The sequence below is a fragment of the Ursus arctos genome, unplaced genomic scaffold, assembly GCF_023065955.2.
Source record: "Ursus arctos isolate Adak ecotype North America unplaced genomic scaffold, UrsArc2.0 scaffold_1, whole genome shotgun sequence".
In the NCBI taxonomy this organism is placed as follows: Eukaryota; Metazoa; Chordata; class Mammalia; order Carnivora; family Ursidae; genus Ursus; species Ursus arctos.
The window spans coordinates 100,550,100-100,567,463 of record NW_026622763.1 but is presented as its reverse complement, the minus strand read 5'-3'; the positions used below and the strand labels follow the sequence as shown (position 1 = coordinate 100,567,463).

The following is a 17,364-nucleotide window of genomic DNA, read 5'->3' as shown; positions in this document are numbered from 1 at the left end:
GGGGAACTTAGATTTGGGGAGGGGTTCCACCATTCCCAGAACTTAAAAGAGTGTCTCACTGTCCTAAGCTGTTTATATAAACAATGTAAATGGTCTACGCCAAACACCTGCTTGCCTTCTGGGAGTCTGGAATTTTGGCATGTGCTAGGCAGAGGACACCTACGTGACTAACCCCTGATAAAAACCTGTACTCCCAAGGCTGGAGGCAGCCTCTCTGGGTGACGGCATTTCACACATGTTGCTCAACTCACTGCTAGAGAATTGAGTGTGTCCTGTGTGACTCTGCGGGGAGAGACTCTTGGACACTGGCACCTGGTTTCCTTTGGAATTTGTCCTGTGTGTCTTTTCCTTCCTTGATTTTGCTTTGTATCCTTTCAATCTAATGAACCATCACCATGAGTTCACTATCTGCTGAGCCCTACGAGTCCTCCTAGTGAATCACCAAACCTAGGAATGGTCTTGGGAGACTCTCAACACAGGCGCCTACCCCCTGAATAATATATTATTCACATGGGTATTTTCCAGTTGAAAAGCATAGAAGATCATGAAACCCACCTTGTTTCATTTTCTCCTTATGTAAAGTCCCCGTTGCCTCTCCACAGGTCACAGGAAGTTGCGGATGGGAAAAATTCATATGTATATCTCTGGGAATTCTTGGACCTGGAAAGAAGCATTATTTTTTTCATTCCATCTTTCTCTACAACTGTGCACTGTTTTGACCTCATCTGTCTTGAGATCTTTCTTTTATAATCTAAAATGTATGGGAGGGTTTCCCCCATGAACTCATTACCCTTCTAGGTCTTTCTTCCATGGTAGATTAGGAGTACAAAGATAATGTCATTCTTCAAAACCCTACATTAAAATCTTTGTGTGGAGGTGTCTGAACCTCCAAGTTTGTTGACCACAACTCCCCATTGTGCAATGATTTTCCTCCTATCATATTATTGCTTTGAAGTTATGTAGCTGGAGATAAAACCTCAACTTTTAGTTTTGTCTCTCCACTTGTGGAATCAGGCTGAGGGACAGAAAGCAAGATTGCAACGGGGCACCTAGCAGAGGCAGTGTCTCTCTTCTCTCCTTGCTCTGTGCTTGTTGCATTCTCCTTCATGTGAGCTTTCTCTGTGGCTGAAAGAGAAACTCAGGGTAGAGTGTGCTAGAACTGCAAATTACTCAGGGAGAGGACCTCTGCGCATCTTTTGGGTGGGGCCATTGGGATCTGAAGCAGGTGTTGCAAGTCTTAAAATGAATGCGCAACTAAGGAATCATCGAACTTTACATCGGAAACCGGGGATGTACTGTATGGTGACTAACATAATATAATAAAAAAACATTAAAAAAAACATTAAAAAAATGAACTTTGGAAGCAGGAACATCTGCTTCTACCCTTCTGACCAACATTGGGGGGGGGGTTCATTAAAGACACATGCTGGGGCTTCTCTATGGAATGGGAAGGGTGGATGGCCATGGTCCATCCAGAGTTGGTTCTGTTAGAGCCGGGGTGGGCCTAGAAGGTTACTCAGTCTAATTTACCTGCCACCAACCCATTTACAGAGAAGGAAATTGAGGCAACCCCTCCCCCAAATGATAATCCAAAGTCACACAACCAAAGGAAGTTGGGGAATTAGGACACAGGTCTTGTATTACCACCCAGGGTCCCTCTTAACGAACAGCCTGTGGCTATGTGGGCAAGAGAAGGGTCAGCTAAATATCATGAGAGTCATACCTTTATATTTTTTTCTTTGTATTTCTTTCCTCAGAAGTTATCAGTATAGTCAAAGAAGCCCTTTACAGGTCCAAGGAGGCCTGGGGTCTCAGAATAACTGGCTAATCAAGGGAGTGGGTATTATACCATCTTGTCTTGTTGTTGAAATTAACCAAGGCCAATGAATATCCTAACATTTGTTACTTGCTCTAAAAGCCAATTAAGAAAACTGAGGGGCGCCTGGGTAGCACAGTTGTTAAGCGTCTGCCTTCGGCTCAGGGCGTGATCCCAGCGTTCCGGGATCGAGTCCCATATCGGGCTCCTCCGCTGGGAGCCTGCTTCTTCCTCTCCCACCCCCCCTGCTGTGTTCCCTTTCTCGCTGGCTGTCTCTCTGTCACATAAATAAATAAAATCTTAAAAAAAAAAAAGAAAAGAAAACTGATTGATCACTCAAAATAGAGTATAAAATTATTATTTAATAATATACTTAATTATTAAAAGTATATTATTTCCTTCCTTTTACCTCTTTTTCTGCCTCCTCTCAAAGATCCGGTTTTGACTCTTTTTCTCCCTGAGAAAGTAAGAAAAGAACACAAATATCACTTGTTTATAACATTACATTGCAAATAGTTTTTTTTTTTTTTACAAAAACACCATTCAAATGTAACTTTTCAGAAGACTGTCTAGCACTTCAAGAAAAATAGCAGATGTGAGAATGAATCAGGGGTCAGTAACTTTTTCCTATAAATCGCCAGATAGTAAATACTTAAGGTACATAATTGCTGTTGTGACTACTCAGATCTGCTGTTGTATTATGAAAGAATCCGTAAATAATATGGAAATGAAAAGATGTGGCTGTGTTCCAATAGAACGTTATTTACAGTCAGAGGGCTGGATTTGTCTTGTGGACCATAGTTTGCTGAACCCTAGCCTAGACTTTGTTACAAAGATGATACTTAGCTGAGATTCATCCTATATTTCTTTTACTATTATCTCCAAATAAATTTGAAACAGTGTTTTGTAGATTTCCAAAGCAACTGAGGTGAGAAGAATAGTGAAGTTAGACATCTATGGAGTGCTTCTTGTGTGTCAAAAACTAGCTTTAGACTTTGCCTCATTAACTTACTTCATCCTTAGAAAAACTATCAAACAGGAACTAATACTATCCTCATTTTACGAATGAGAAAATCAATGCTCACAGGAAAAAATACAGATTAAATGAAGGTGCTGAAGATTTCCTTTAATAAAGAGACAGAGACAAAAGGCAATGATACAAGGTTTCAAGGGAGATTTCATGGTGGATTCTACAGGTCAGGTAGCTGCCCCAAACCCTAAACCTGAAAGAAGATATTTGTGCTGGAAGTGGTGGCACAAATGAGCAAGGAGGTCAAAACTAACTCAATGAAGGGGAACATATAGAAACTGATGCCTAAGTTCTAAAAGGCATAGGGTTAGAGATAGCACAAAGGGTTGATTGAAAAAATGTCCCAGAAGAACATAGTGTCTGATTCATAGGTTGATTGTATCCCAAAAAAGAGTGAGTCATGTCCATGTGCATGTTTGGGTCTGCCATTATTCAAATGTTTGAATGTTGAGGTCAGGGACACACACTGGATGTTATTTCTTTCTAAAGGTCTGTGCCCATGGCTGGCCTCCTGGGGTCCTAATTTGGGTAGTTCAGGTCCCAGGAGAAAATCTCCTCCAGATACGCAACCATAACTGGTCTTTCCTTTAAACAGATTATGATCAGATGAGGCTGGAAAGGAATTTTTTCTTCAACCAAGTACAAAAAGCCTTCATTTGTGGGGCCTTTGTTATAACAATTACCCAAAGGGTTTTTAAAATTTCATCAAGATAAAAATGGGTCCATGAGATATTTATTGATGATTCTTACTCTGAGAGGAATCACCTCCCAAGGTCAAGCATGTTCTACCCTACAAAGTATTACCCTGAGGAAGATTATCAAGATATGATGGAGGTACACTGAGAGGAGGGATTCCCAAACCTGCATAAAAGAATCATAAGCATGGCTATTGATACTAAAGACTTAAGACATGTAAAATAGGGAACATGTAGACTGCAAATAAATAGATACAAATAGTAGTATTTTACAAAAGAGCTTTCTTTAAAAATTGCTCTACATTGATGAACTCCAAAGAATAGGATTGTGCCAAGTACGGTAGTTAGTATGGATATTAGGGGCAAAAAGTCATCTACACAAGTGTGACTGTCTGTGGAACAGCCCTCTCCTGTCACTCATAGTGCTGAAGTGGTAGATATACCCACGAAAACTAGCCAGTTTTGGCTCATTCTCCCTCCCTCCTTCCCCTCCACCCCTCTCTTTTCCTGCAAGAGTCAAGGCCCACTGTCCCATGAGAAGACACCTGTGCTCTCTCTGCCTTCTCCTTGCTCTCTGTCCTTTCCTTTCCCATGAGGTGGCCAAACTTAAACCCTAGCCCTGGCTATAATCTGAATCTGTTGAGCAGTAGCCATTATTGCCAAACATACATTCTCTTGCTCTCAGTTTCCCTCTGTTTAAATCCTCTTGGGACTAGTGTGTGAGCTAGATTCTCCTTTCATGAAAACCACAGGCTATGAAGCTCTAAACGAGGCTGACACGGGCCTTGCAGGGCAGTCAAGCTTTTATCATTTGTCTTACTTTATAGATGAGTAAACTGAGGCTGAAGAGGTAAAGTGACACTCTCGAGTCCACAAGATTCCTCAAGGTCATGGGACACGAGGAAGGACTTGTGAATTACACAGCGTTTCATGGGCTACAACTACTTCCAGCCCTGAAAACGATCAGTTCAGCAGAGGCAGCACTGCAGGGACACTTGCGCCCCAGGTTCTGGTTGCAGACTCATCACCAAACTACTTTTTTGTGGTGTCATCATCTTTTTCTCCCTATCACATTTTGGAAGTTGACTAAATCTGATATATTTCTCAATGGTACAGCTACATAAAGCAATAGGGAAGGAGGTTTGTTACTAAAAGCATAGAATAAAGCATGAGAATTTAGACGTTTAGTTACTGAAAATGGAAAATGTATACTTTCTTTAAATTAAAATTTAAAATAATTTTTTTTCTTTTTACCTTTTGGTTTGCCTCTGTTCTGTAGCATTCTTTTATTCAGAGTTTGGCTTCTACGTCTGTTTCTCCTTTTCACTGAGAAAGCAAAAATATAAAAATGATGACGCTGACATGCTACTAAACAGCCAATAGGTCAGTGAAGAAATCAAAGAAGAAATAAATAAATGCATAGAAACAAATGAAAATGAAAACACAACAGTCCCAAATCCTTGGGACACAGCAAAAGCAGTTCTAAGAGGGAAATTTATAGTGATACAGAAATACCTCAAGAAACAAGAAAAATATCAAATACATAATCTAATCTTACATCTAATGGAACTAGAAAAAGAACAAATAAAGCCCAAGATTAGTAGAAGGAAAGAAATAATAAAGATCAGACCAGAAATAAATGAAATAGAAACAAAACAAAAACAATAGAAAATACCAACGAAACAAAGAGCTAGTTCTTTGAAAAGATATGGAACATAAGGAATAGCAGGGAGCTCGGTAGGAGAAGGAAGGGAAGAATGAAGGGGGGTAAACAGAAGGAGGAATGAACCACGAGAGACTATGGACTCTGGGAAACAAGCTGAGGGTTTCAGGGGGGAGGGGGAGGAGGGATTGGGTATTAAGGAGGGCACGTATTGCATGGAGCACTGGGTGTTATACACAAACAATGAATCATGGAACACTACATCAAAAACTAATGATGTACTGTATGGTGACTAACATAACATAATAAAAAATTTAAAAAAGATAAACAAAATTAATAAACCTTCAGCCAGACTCATCAAGAAAAAAAAGAGAGAGAAAACAAAATCAGAAATGAAAACAGAGAAGTAAGAACCAACACCACAGAAATGCAAAGGATAAAAGAGAATGCTATGAAAAATGATATGCTAACACATTGGACAACCTACAAGAAATGGATAAATTCTTAGAAACATACAATCTTCCAAAATCAAATTAGGAAGTAATAGAAAATCCAGACAGACCAATTACTAGTAGTGAAATTGAATTGACAATCAAAAAACTCCCAACAGTCAGAAGTCCAGGACCAGATAGCTTCACAGGTGAATTCTACCACACATTTAGAGAAGAGTTAATGCCTGTTCTTCTCAAACTATTCCAAAAAAATAGAAGAGGAAGAAAAGCTTCCAGATACATTCTATGAGATCAGCATTACCCTGATACCAAAACCAGAGGAAGACTACAAAAAAAAAAAAAGAAAGAAAGAAAGAAAGAAAGAAAAGAAAAGAAAAGAAAAGAAAAGAAAAGAAAAGAAAAGAAAGAGAACTACAGGCCAGTATCCCTGATGAACATAGATGCAAAAATCCTTAACAAAATATTAGCAAACAGCATTCAACAATACATTAAAAGGATCACTCACTATGACAAAATGGAATTTATTCTAGAAATGCAAGGATGATTCAATATTTGCTAATCAATCAATGTGACACACCACATCAACAGAATGAAGGATAAAAATCAATCTCTATGAAAATACCAACAACATTTTTTTCACAGAACTAGAATAAATAATACTAGAATTTATATGGAACCACAAAAGACCCCAAATAGCCAAAGGAATCTTGAGAAAAAACAACAAAGCTAGAGGCATTACACCCCTAGATTTCAAAATATATTACAAAGCTGTAGTAATCAAAACAGTATGGTATTGGCAAAGAAACCGACATACAGATCAATGGAACAGAATAGAGAGCCCAGAAGTAAACTCACATTTATATGGTCAATTAACTTATGGCAAAGGAGGAAAGAAAATACAATGAGGAAAAGACAGCCTCTTCAACTAATGGTGCTGGGAAAGCTGGACAGCTACATGTAAAGGAATGAAACCGGACCACTTTCTTACACTGTATACAAAAGTAAACTCAAAATGGATTAAAGACCTAAATGTGAGACCTGAAAACATAAAATTCCTAGAAGAAAAGACAGGCAGTAATCTCTTTGACATCAGCCTCAGGAACATTTTTCTGAATCTGGCTCCTCAGGCAAGGGAAATAAAAGCAAAAGAAACTGTTGGGATGACACCAAAACAAAAGCTTTTGCACAGTGAAGGAAAACATCAACAAAATGAAAAGGCAACCTACTGAATGAGAGAAAATATTCACAAATGATATATCTAATAAGGGGTAAATATCCAAAATACATAGAGGGCTTATATAATTCAACATTTAAAAAATTGGTTAAAAATGGGTGAAGGATGTGAATAGACATTTTTTCCAAAGAAAACATACAGATGGCCAACAGATACATGAAAAGATGTTCAATATCGTGTATCAACAGGGAATGCAAATTCAAACCACAATGAGATGTCACCTTACACCTGTCAGAATAGCTAGAATCAAAAGGACAAGAAATAAAAAGTGTTGGTTAGGATGTGGAGAAAAAAGCACCCTTGGGCACTGTTGGTAGAAATGTAAATTAGTGCAGCCACAGTGGAAAACAGTAGGGAGGTTCCTCAAAAAATTAAAAATAGAAATACCATATGATCCAGTCATTCCATTACTGGGTATTTACCCAAAGAAAGCAAAATACGAATTCAAAAGATTTATGCATTCCTATGTTTATTGCAGCATTATTTACAATAGCCAAAATATGGAAGCAATTGAAGTGTTCATTGATAGATGAATGGATAAAGGAGATGTGTGTGTGTGTGTGTGTGTGTGTGTGTGTGTGTGTGATGGAATATTACTCAGTCATAAAAAAGGATAACATCTTGCCATTTGTGACAACCTGGATGGACTTAGAAGGTGTTATGCTAAATGAAATAAGTCAGAAAAAGACAAACACCATATAATTCTACTTATATGTGAAACAGAAGAAATAAAACAAATGAATAAACAAACAAACAAAAAGCAGAAACAGATCCATAAATACAGAGAACAAACTGATGCCAGAGAGGAGGAGGTGGGGGAAGAGCAAAATGGGTGGAGGAGAGTGGCAGATACAGGCTTCTAGTTATAGAATGAATAAGTCACAGGCACAGAAATTGTAGCATAGGGAATATAACAAGTCTAGAGATGGTGACTGTATGCGGAACCAGCTACACACCCACTGACAGTAGGACCATGAAGGCACGATTCTCATGGGCTTCTCTGGAAAAGGGAGGAGCTCAGTTAGCTTTTCTTGAAAGATATTCTGTCCGGAAAGATGATTTGAATGACAAGATGACCCTGGCAGGGGTGTGGGAGGCAATCAGCTGGAGCTCCTGCCTTAGAGAACTTCCATGGAGAGATTCTTTCTAAAGAGGGGTTTTTAAAGAACCCACAGACATGTCTCACGCCTCCTCCATATGTGGGAGATGTGAAGCCCATAAGAAGGCTATTCCTGCTTCTTACTTCTTTCTCTCCCTCTTCCACAGCTTGAACTAGCTAAAAGAGTAGGGTTAGACAAGAGAAGAGGCTAGTCTCACCCAACTTCCTCACTGCATATTTTCCAGTTGTAATATTATATCAGCTCAGGCTTTTTAATATTGAATGAGAATATCACTGCTGCCAAAAGGGACTAGCACAGCTCCAGGGCTTACCTAAGACTTCATCTTGGGGCAGGAAGTGAACTGTTTCAGAGAACAGTTTGGAAAAGGAAGTAGAAGGAACAAAAGTGATTTGTGCTTAAACTACCAATTCCAACATTTTAACAAAGCAGGTAAGACAGGTTTCACAAAAACTCAGAGGAACAAAATCTTGGACCTGGGTAAGTATAGCCTAAGAAATAACTAAAATGATACAGGCAAATACAGAGATAAAAGGCTAGAGATGCTAGAAATATGCGTATATATTTATTTATATTATATGTTTAAATTTTATTTATATTATTCACATAAATATGTGTGTAATACATATATATAAAGTAGGAGGAGCTCTGTTGTATTATATATATGTGTGTGCGTATATATAAAATGATAAGATGACAAATAATCAGAAGAAATGGAAAGGAAACAAAATGTATCCACATATGTTTTGACTCCACAAGAAAACGTCCAGCCAACTCTGAGAGCCATATAAATTTAGTAGCGGTATTTCATATGACATGATGTTAAAGAATGAACAAAAAGAAAGAAAGTCTACAAAAGGAACAAGTAGAACGGGAGAGGGAAGGGGAAAAGAAAGGAGTCAACGAGAGGAGGAAAATGAGGAACACAATGGAAATAACAACTGGAGAACCGGGTGCCGAGAATGAAGCATCACTCATCTTTTTCATTGTCTGCTGCATGGACACAATATGGCACAGGTACTGCTTGAGTTTGGTTTAAGTAACTGTGTCCCAGGCTTAGATCTGATATGATACCAGGACTCTAGCTTCTGCTTAATTCGTTTAAGTTTCCTCTGTGTGTTTCTCCTTGTTATGTTGAGGGCTGTGTTCATTAGTTACAACAAACCTTTCTAACATTTTCTCCTGGTCCCTTTTTTCCCACTCAGAGCGAGTTTGTCTCTGGCCTCGTGGCTGCATGCTACATCCAGGTTCCAGCTCCCATTCTTGCCAAGGGTCTTAGGTGGCAAGAGGCCAGGTTTGAACCAATAGTCTGAGTTTTCCTCCAAATGTGAAGAAGTCAGTGACTTTGGATGAAAACGTGAAAGGCAAGTAGGCAGATTGCTACTTGGCCCTCAAAATCATTCTCTTTCTTCCTTAGGAATAGAGTTACAGCTGAATCCATAGCTGCCTCACTACAGATTATATTTCTTGGCCTCACTGGCAGCTAGCTCTGGCCAAGTGACCAAGTTTTGGGCAATAGGAAGTGAGAAGACTCTGGAACTTTCCATGAAAAGAAATCGATAGGTGATTTCCCTGTCCATTTTCCCCATTCCCACTGGTTGGGAGACAATGGCAACCAGACTAGCTTTTTTGGACTCAGGGAAACTGTGTTGAGAAAGGCAGTTTTTCCTTCCATTTCTGGACTGTTTGATGAAAGAGAAATAAATTATATGGTTGAAGCCATTGTATTTCGGGCTCTCTTTGTTACAACTTAGCCTGTACTCTAAACAATTCATTATTTATGAAGCCTGTTGGAGATTTCAGGGGTGCAGCAAAGATGGGTCTGGGAGGACGATCGGGTCTGCAGTAAGTGCACAGGTGCAAATTCTCAGACTTTTACCTCTTTGGTGACTGCTGTTCCTACGTGTATATCTTCTCTTTCTTCCTTCAAACAGAAAAGAAAATAAGCTTTACGTGTCAGTAAACTTCAAGTGTTTTAAAGTCTTCATTCCATTTTTTTTTAGTGCTAAGTCCCCAGCTACCAACACATCATCTTGGCTGTCATCACACTGAAAACAAACACAGGAACAAAAGCAACCTACATTTATGCTAGTTATTTACAGTATATTTTTACCTATTTACATAAGGTTTTCTCATTCACAATAAAGAAAATGCAAAAGGCAACTGAAACCAGGCAGGAACTGACAGAGAAGAGGGGGGAGTGTTAGAAAGGTCAAGGAAAAGTAGATTTCAGAAATCACAAGTATATGTCCTGGAATTTAGGGGTTTGACTTGAAAAGCTGAAGTTATAATCCATGTTTATAACAGCAAGAACTTAAGTATGAAGTAGGAAAAAAAAAAACCATCGGAGAAATGAAGACAAATATACAAGGGATAAAAGAGATTAGATGTTTTAGAAATTAAAGTGAAGGATATAGATTTATAAAAAAGGAACTAGGAAGTTCAGAACAATTAAGAAAGATTAGAAAGAAAATAATCAATGGAAGATAGTGAAAAAGTCAGCATATTTCCAAAAGAAGAAAATCAAAATAATAGAAGCACTTCGAGATAAATTCAAGAAAAAAGTTTCTGAGATATAACAAAAAATTAAATATACTGAAGTACATTTATTTTCACCCTATAGCATAAAAAATTGACTCCAAACCATCAACGCTGAGATATATTCCAGCAGATTGACTGGACTTTAAAAATATAGAAAGAATGGAATGGGCAGTCTAGATAAAAAATGTCAAGTCCTTTTCAAGGGAGGGGGATCTTACTGGCTGTAGAATTTTCTACAATAACACCTAATGCCACGGGAAAGTGGAGAAAAATCTACAAGTTGCTTCTCGAAATAGTGAGTAAATTGTTTTTCACATATAAAAATAAAAGCAAATACTTTTGAACAGGAAAATTCTGGGAATGTTGTTCCTATGAGTAATTATTGAGAAAACTCCTTGAGGACCCACCTCAGCACACCAAGGCAAGACTGGAAAAATTTTGGCAAAAAGGATTAAAATAAAAGTGGAGACGAGGTGACATGCCTGGATGTTAAACATACATGCTCTGACAATAGAGAAATGGTATAATAACCAAAAAAGTGTGAGGAAGGGGGAAATATGGGTGGTAGAGCAAGATCATTGTCTGTTGGACCCACAGCATGTTATTTGGACAAATCAAGGAGTAATATCAAGCACATTTAAGAGCTGAAAGACCCACATAAAGGTAACATCTTGATGGATCTAGAGAGTATAATGCTAAGTGAAATAAATCAAAGACAAATACCATATGATTTCACTCATTTGTGGAATTTAAGAAACAAAACAAATGAACAAAGAAAAAAAAAAGAGACAACCCCAAAACAGACTCTTAAGTACAGGCAACAAACTGATGGTTACCAAGGAGGATGTGGATGAGGGGGATGGGTGAATTAGGTGAAGGGGACTATGAGCACACTTATCGTGATGAGCACTGAGTAGCATACAGCATTGTTGAATCACTATATTGTACACCTGAAACTAACATAACACTGTATGTTAACCACACAGGAATTAAAATTTAAAGAAACTATTTGACACAAAAAATGAAAAAAGTAACATTATGATCTACACTTGGGTGGGAGAGGAAAGAGTGGGCAGAGGAATAGGACACGTGAAATTTATTAATTTTAGGTGTAGGAAATTAATGGGTACCATCTAAAGAGAGAGTATATAAAAGTAATTCTAAGAGTAATCATCGCTAGAACAAAAATACAAACATTTCTAAATATCAGAAATATATACTTACTCCCAACCAATGAAAATATGAGAAATGAGTATAAGTCAACCATTCATTTTTTTTTAAGGGGAAGACCCAGAAGTGGCTCACATTTCTTCAGCTCAGAGGCCACTGGCCAGAACTTAGTCACAAGGCCAGGGCTAGCCACAGGGAGGATTGAGAGGTTTAGTCTAGCTAGGTAGCCATGTACCCAACTGCAACCACTGGAACAGAAATGCAAACCTTCCTGTCAGAAGTACACACATGCACAGAAATGCATAGAAGACAGAATGTGGAGTGTCGACATTTTCAATATCCAAGACACTAGAATATATAATATAAATTAAGATGACAGAAACAGGACCATGCATTTTGGTCCTATCAATAAAAGTAAATGGATGTAACTCACTTATTTAAATAAAGATTTTGAGATTGAATTACAGAGTAAACTCCAACTTTTTTTAGATTTTTAAATTTATTTGTCAGAGAGAGAGCACACAAGCAGGGGGAGCAGCAGGTAGAGGAAGAAGCAGACTCCCCACTGAGCAAGTAGCCTGGTGTGGGGCTCGATCCCAGGACCCTGGGATCATTACCTGAGCCAAAGGCAGATGCTTCCTCAACTAAGCCACCCAGGTGCCCCTAAACTCCAACTTTTAATTCTATACAGAAGACTCATGGAAAAAGATATTTTACAAATGTTGAAAATAAATGTATAAACAAAAGTATATTCAGCATACATCAACAAAAAGAAACCGGGAGTCAGGTCTGAATATCAAAGGAAATGTAATTCAGGCCCAAAAGTTTTAAGCCAGTAGTAATTACGGGAGATACAATGAAAAATAGGTAGCAACTACTCCTAGTAGCAACTTTATTTTTACCTCCCTTAGTCCATAAGAGGTCAAGTACACAAAATGAGGAGGCCCAATTAATACATTTAACAAGATTAAAATGATTAATTCATATTCAACTCCATGTCCAAAAAATAGAGAATGTAGATTTCTTCCCACTTGGGGGCAAAGAGGAAAGAAATGCAAATTTCAGACTGTCTAGCACATAACAATAATGAAAATATTTCCTATGAGAACCTATAGATTATCTAATTTAAAAAAACACTAATTTCAGGAAAAATAAAAAATACATGCATACGGTCAGTCTTCATTATTCACGGATTCCATATCTGTGAACTCACCCACTTACAAAAATTTATCTTTAACCCTCAAATCAATACTCATGGCACTTTTATGGTCATTCATAGACATGGGCAGAGCCGTGGATCATTCGTCACTGATGGCACATTCATTTAGTGCTCCTATTTGTTGTTTAAAATGGCAGTAGTGCTGATGGGCTATGTCACGTTCCTAAAGGTCGTGTTCTCATGCTGATGTCTTATCTCATATCCTGAAAAGGTTGTGATGTGCCTTATGGAGAAAATCTGTGTGTTAGATAAGCTTTTCCAGGCATGCATTCTAGTGCCGTTGGCTATGAGTTCAACATTTATGAATTAACATATATATTAAGCAAGATATCTTTAAATAGAAGCACTCTCAAAAATACAAAGGTATATATTGACTAGTATGTTGTGGCCAAGGCTCACAGGAACATAACCCTGTACTTCCTCTAGAAGCAATGGTTCAAAATTAGCAACTTCTGTGTTTGGGGTGACTTTATAGAACATATCTACTCCGAATAATGAAAATTGGCTGTATATGTACATACATGTGGATAGGTACATATGAGCACACAAGCAATGTGTTTTCAGAGTCCATCATTTTTTTTCATTGCTTTTTATTTCAAATATTATACTTTTCTCTTTTTTTCTCAAATATTGTACTTTTCATTCTCAGAATTTATATTTGGTCCTTTTTAAATAATTTCTTTGTTGATATTTGCTTTTTGGTGAGAAATCATTTTCTTACTTCTTTACACATGGCTTTATTAAACATGTTTAAAACAGCTGATTTAAAGTCTTTGTCTAGGAATTCCAGTGTCTGGTCTTCCTCAGGTACAGTTTCTATGTTTCCTGAGTACGGAGCCACACTTGGTTGTTTTTTTTGCATGTCGAGTAATTTTTTCTTAAAGACCTAACATCTTAAATATTATGTGGTAACTCTGGAGATCAGATATCCCACTTTCCCCAAAGTTTGTTGTTATTGCTGTTGGTTGTTATTCCTGTTGGTTTTGTTGCTTATTTGGTGATTTTTTTTTTCTGAACTAATTCTGTAAAGTCTGTGTGTTTTGGCATGTGGCCCCTGAAGTTTCAGCTCAGTTTAGTGGTCAGCTAATGACTGGAAAGAAATTTCCCTAAATAGCTGGAACTGATAAGTCTCCCAGTTTTTTTTTTAAATGTTTTTTTATTATATTATGTTAGTCAACATACAGTACATCCCTGGTTTCTGATGTAAAGTTCAATGATTCATTAGTTGCGTATAACACCCAGTGCACCATGCAATACGTGCCCTCCTTACTACCCATCACCGGTCTATCCCATTCCCCCACCCCTCTCCCCTCTGAAGCCCTCAGTTTGTTTCTCAGAGTCCATAGTCTCTCATGCTTCATTCCCCCTTCTGATTACCCCCCCCTTTCTTTATCCCTTTCTTCCCCTATCGATCTTCCTAGTTCTTATGTTCCATAGATGAGAGAAATGATATGATAATTGTCTTTCTCTGCTTGACTTATTTCACTCAGCATTATTTCCTCCAGTGCCATCCATGTTGTAGCAAATGTTGAGAACTCGTTCTTTCTGATAGCTGAGTAATATTCCATTGTATATATGGACCACAACTTCTTAATCCAGTCATCTGTTGAAGGGCATCTCAGTTCCTTCCACAATTTAGCTATTGTGGCCAATGCTGCTATGAACATTGGGGTGCATATGGCCCTTCTCTTCACGATGTCTGTATCTTTGGGGTAAATACCCAGTAGTGCAATGGCTGGGTCATAGGGTAGCTCAATTTTTAACTTTTTAAGGGACCTCCACACTGTTTTCCAGAGTGGCTGTACCAACTTGCATTCCCACCAACAATGTAGGAGGGATCCCCTTTCTCCATATCCTCTCCAGCAACTGTTGTTTCTTGCCTTGTCAATTTTTGCCATTCTAACTGGCGTAAGGTAGTATCTTAGTGTGGTTTTGATTTGAATTTCCCTGATGGCTAATGATTTTGAACATTTTTTCATGTGTCAGCCATTTGTATGTCATCATTGGAAAAGTGTCTGTTCATATCTTCTGCCCATTTTATGATTTGTTTATTTGTTTCTCGCGTGTTGAGTTTGAGAAGTTCTTTGTAGATCTTGGATACCAGTCTTTTATCTGTAGCATCATTTGCAAATATATTCTCCCATTCCGTGGGCTGCTTCTTAGTTTTTTTGATTGTTTCCTTGGCTGTGCAGAAGCTTTTATCTTGATGAAGTCCCACAAGTTCATTTTATCTTTTGTTTCTCTTGCCTTTGGAGATGTGTCATGAAAAAGCTTGCTTTGGCCGATGTCGTAGAGGTTGCTGCCTATGTTCTCCTCTAGGATTTTGATGGATTCCTGTCTCACATCGAGGTCTTTCATCCATTTGGTGTTTATCTTTGTGTATGGTGTGAGAGAGTGGTCAAGTTTCATTCTTTTGCATGTAGCTGTCCAATTTTCCCAGCACCATTTATTGAAGAGACTGTCTTTTTTCCACTGGATGTTTTTTCCTGCTTTATCAAAGATTAGTTGCCCAAAGAGCCGAGGGTCCATTTCTGGGTTCTCTATTCTGTTCCATTGGTCTATGTGTCTGTTTTTGTGCCAGTACCATGCTGTCTTTGTGATCACAGCTTTGTAGTACAGCTCGAAATCCGGCATTGTGATGCCCCCAGCTTTGTTTTTCCTTTTCAACAGTTCCTTGGCGATTCGGGGCCTTTTCTGGTTCCATACAAATTTAAGGACTATTTGTTCCAGTTCTTTGAAAAATGTCATTGGTATTTTGATCGGGATAGCATTGAAAGTGTAGGTTGCTCTGGGTAACATGGACATTTTAACTATGTTAATTCTTCCGATCCATGAGCATGGAATATTTTTCTATCTTTTTGTGTCTTCTTCAATGTCTTTCAAGAGTGATTTATAGTTTCTAGAATATAGGTCCTTTACGTCTCTGGTTAAGTTAATTCCAAGGTAATGTATGGTTTTTGGTGCTATTGTAAATGGGATGGATTCCCTAATTTCTCTTTCTTCAGTCTCATTATTCATGTATAGAAATGCAAATGATTTCTGAGCATTGATTTTGTATCCCGCCACATCACTGAATTGCTCTATAACTTCTAATAGTTTGGGAGTGGATTCTTTTGGGTTTTCCATATACAGTATCATGTCGTCTGTGAAGAGAGACATTTTGACTTCTTCTTTACCGATTTGGATACCTTTTATCCCTTTTTGTTGTCTGATTGCTGTTGCAAGGACTTCTAGTACTATGTTGAATAATAGTGGTGAGAGTGGGCATCCTTGTCATGTTCCTGATCTTAAGGGAAAGGCTTCCAGCTTTTCCCCATTGAGAATGATATTTGCTGTAGGCTTTTCATAGATGGTTTTTATGAGATTGAGGAATGTACTCTCTATCCCTACACTCTGAAAGGTTTTAATCAGGAAAGGATGCTTTATTTTGTCAAATGCTTTTTATGCATCTATTGAGAGAATCATATGATTTTTGAATTTTTCTTTCTGGATAAAATCTAAGACACTGATAGATTTGCGAATGTTGAACCATGCTTGCATCCAAGGTATGAATCCCACTTGGTCATGATGGATAATCCTTTTAATGTACTGTTGGATTCTAATAGCCAGGATCTTGTTGAGGATTTTGGCGTCCATATTCATTAGGGAAATCGGTCTGTAATTCTCCTTTTTGAGGGGGTCTTTGCCTGGTTTGGGGATCAAGGTAATATTGGCCTCATAGAATGAGTTTGGTAGCTTTCCTTCTGTTTCTATTTTTTGAAATAGCTTTAGGAGAATAGGTATTATTTCTTCTTTGAATGTTTGGTAGAATTCCCCAGGAAAACCGTCCGGGCCTGGAGTTTTGTTATTTGGAAGGTTGTTTACCACCGACTCAATCTCTTCATAATTAATTGGCCTGTTTGAAAAATCAATTTCTTCCTGTTTCAGTCTTGGTAGTTTAGGTTTCCAGGAAGGCCTCCATCTCTTCCAGCTTGCTTAATTTATTGGCATAAAGCTGTTGATAAAAGTCTCTAATAATCCTTCCAATTTCATTGGTGTTGGTTGTGACCTCTCCTTTTTCACTCATAATTTTATTAATTTGGGTCCTTTCTCTATTTTTTGGATAAGTCTTGCCAGTGGTCTGTCAATTTTATTAATTGTCTCAAAGAACCAGCTTCTAGTTCTGTTGATCTGCTCTACTATACTCCTGGTTTCTAATTCATTGATTTCTGCTCTAATCTTGGTCAACTGCTTCCTCGTGCGTGGATTAGGCCTGTCCCTCTGTTGCTGTTCCAGCTTCTTGAGGTGAGAATATAAAAACTGCATTTTAGATTTTTCTATTCTTTTGAGTGAGGCTTGGATGGCTATGTATTTCCCCCTTAGGACTCCTTTGCAGTATCCCATAGGTTTTGGACCGTTGTGTTTTCATTCTTGTTGGTCTCCATAA

General features: G+C 38.1%; 1 protein-coding gene across 14 annotated transcripts in view; it reads right to left on the bottom strand.

Moving 5' to 3' along the window:
• Positions 1-17,364, bottom strand: part of SP100 (SP100 nuclear antigen) — an 89,134-nt gene that overhangs the window by 13,283 nt on the left and 58,487 nt on the right. For all 14 annotated transcript variants that reach the window (XM_044380891.3, XM_026491735.4, XM_044380883.3 and 11 more), the window contains 4 exons: positions 9,888-9,932; positions 4,796-4,867; positions 2,226-2,273; positions 556-660 (listed from right to left, as the gene is read on the bottom strand). In XM_044380891.3, the coding sequence (XP_044236826.2) occupies positions 556-660; positions 2,226-2,273; positions 4,796-4,867; positions 9,888-9,932 (270 nt within the window). The remainder of the gene's footprint in view (positions 1-555; positions 661-2,225; positions 2,274-4,795; positions 4,868-9,887; positions 9,933-17,364) is intronic.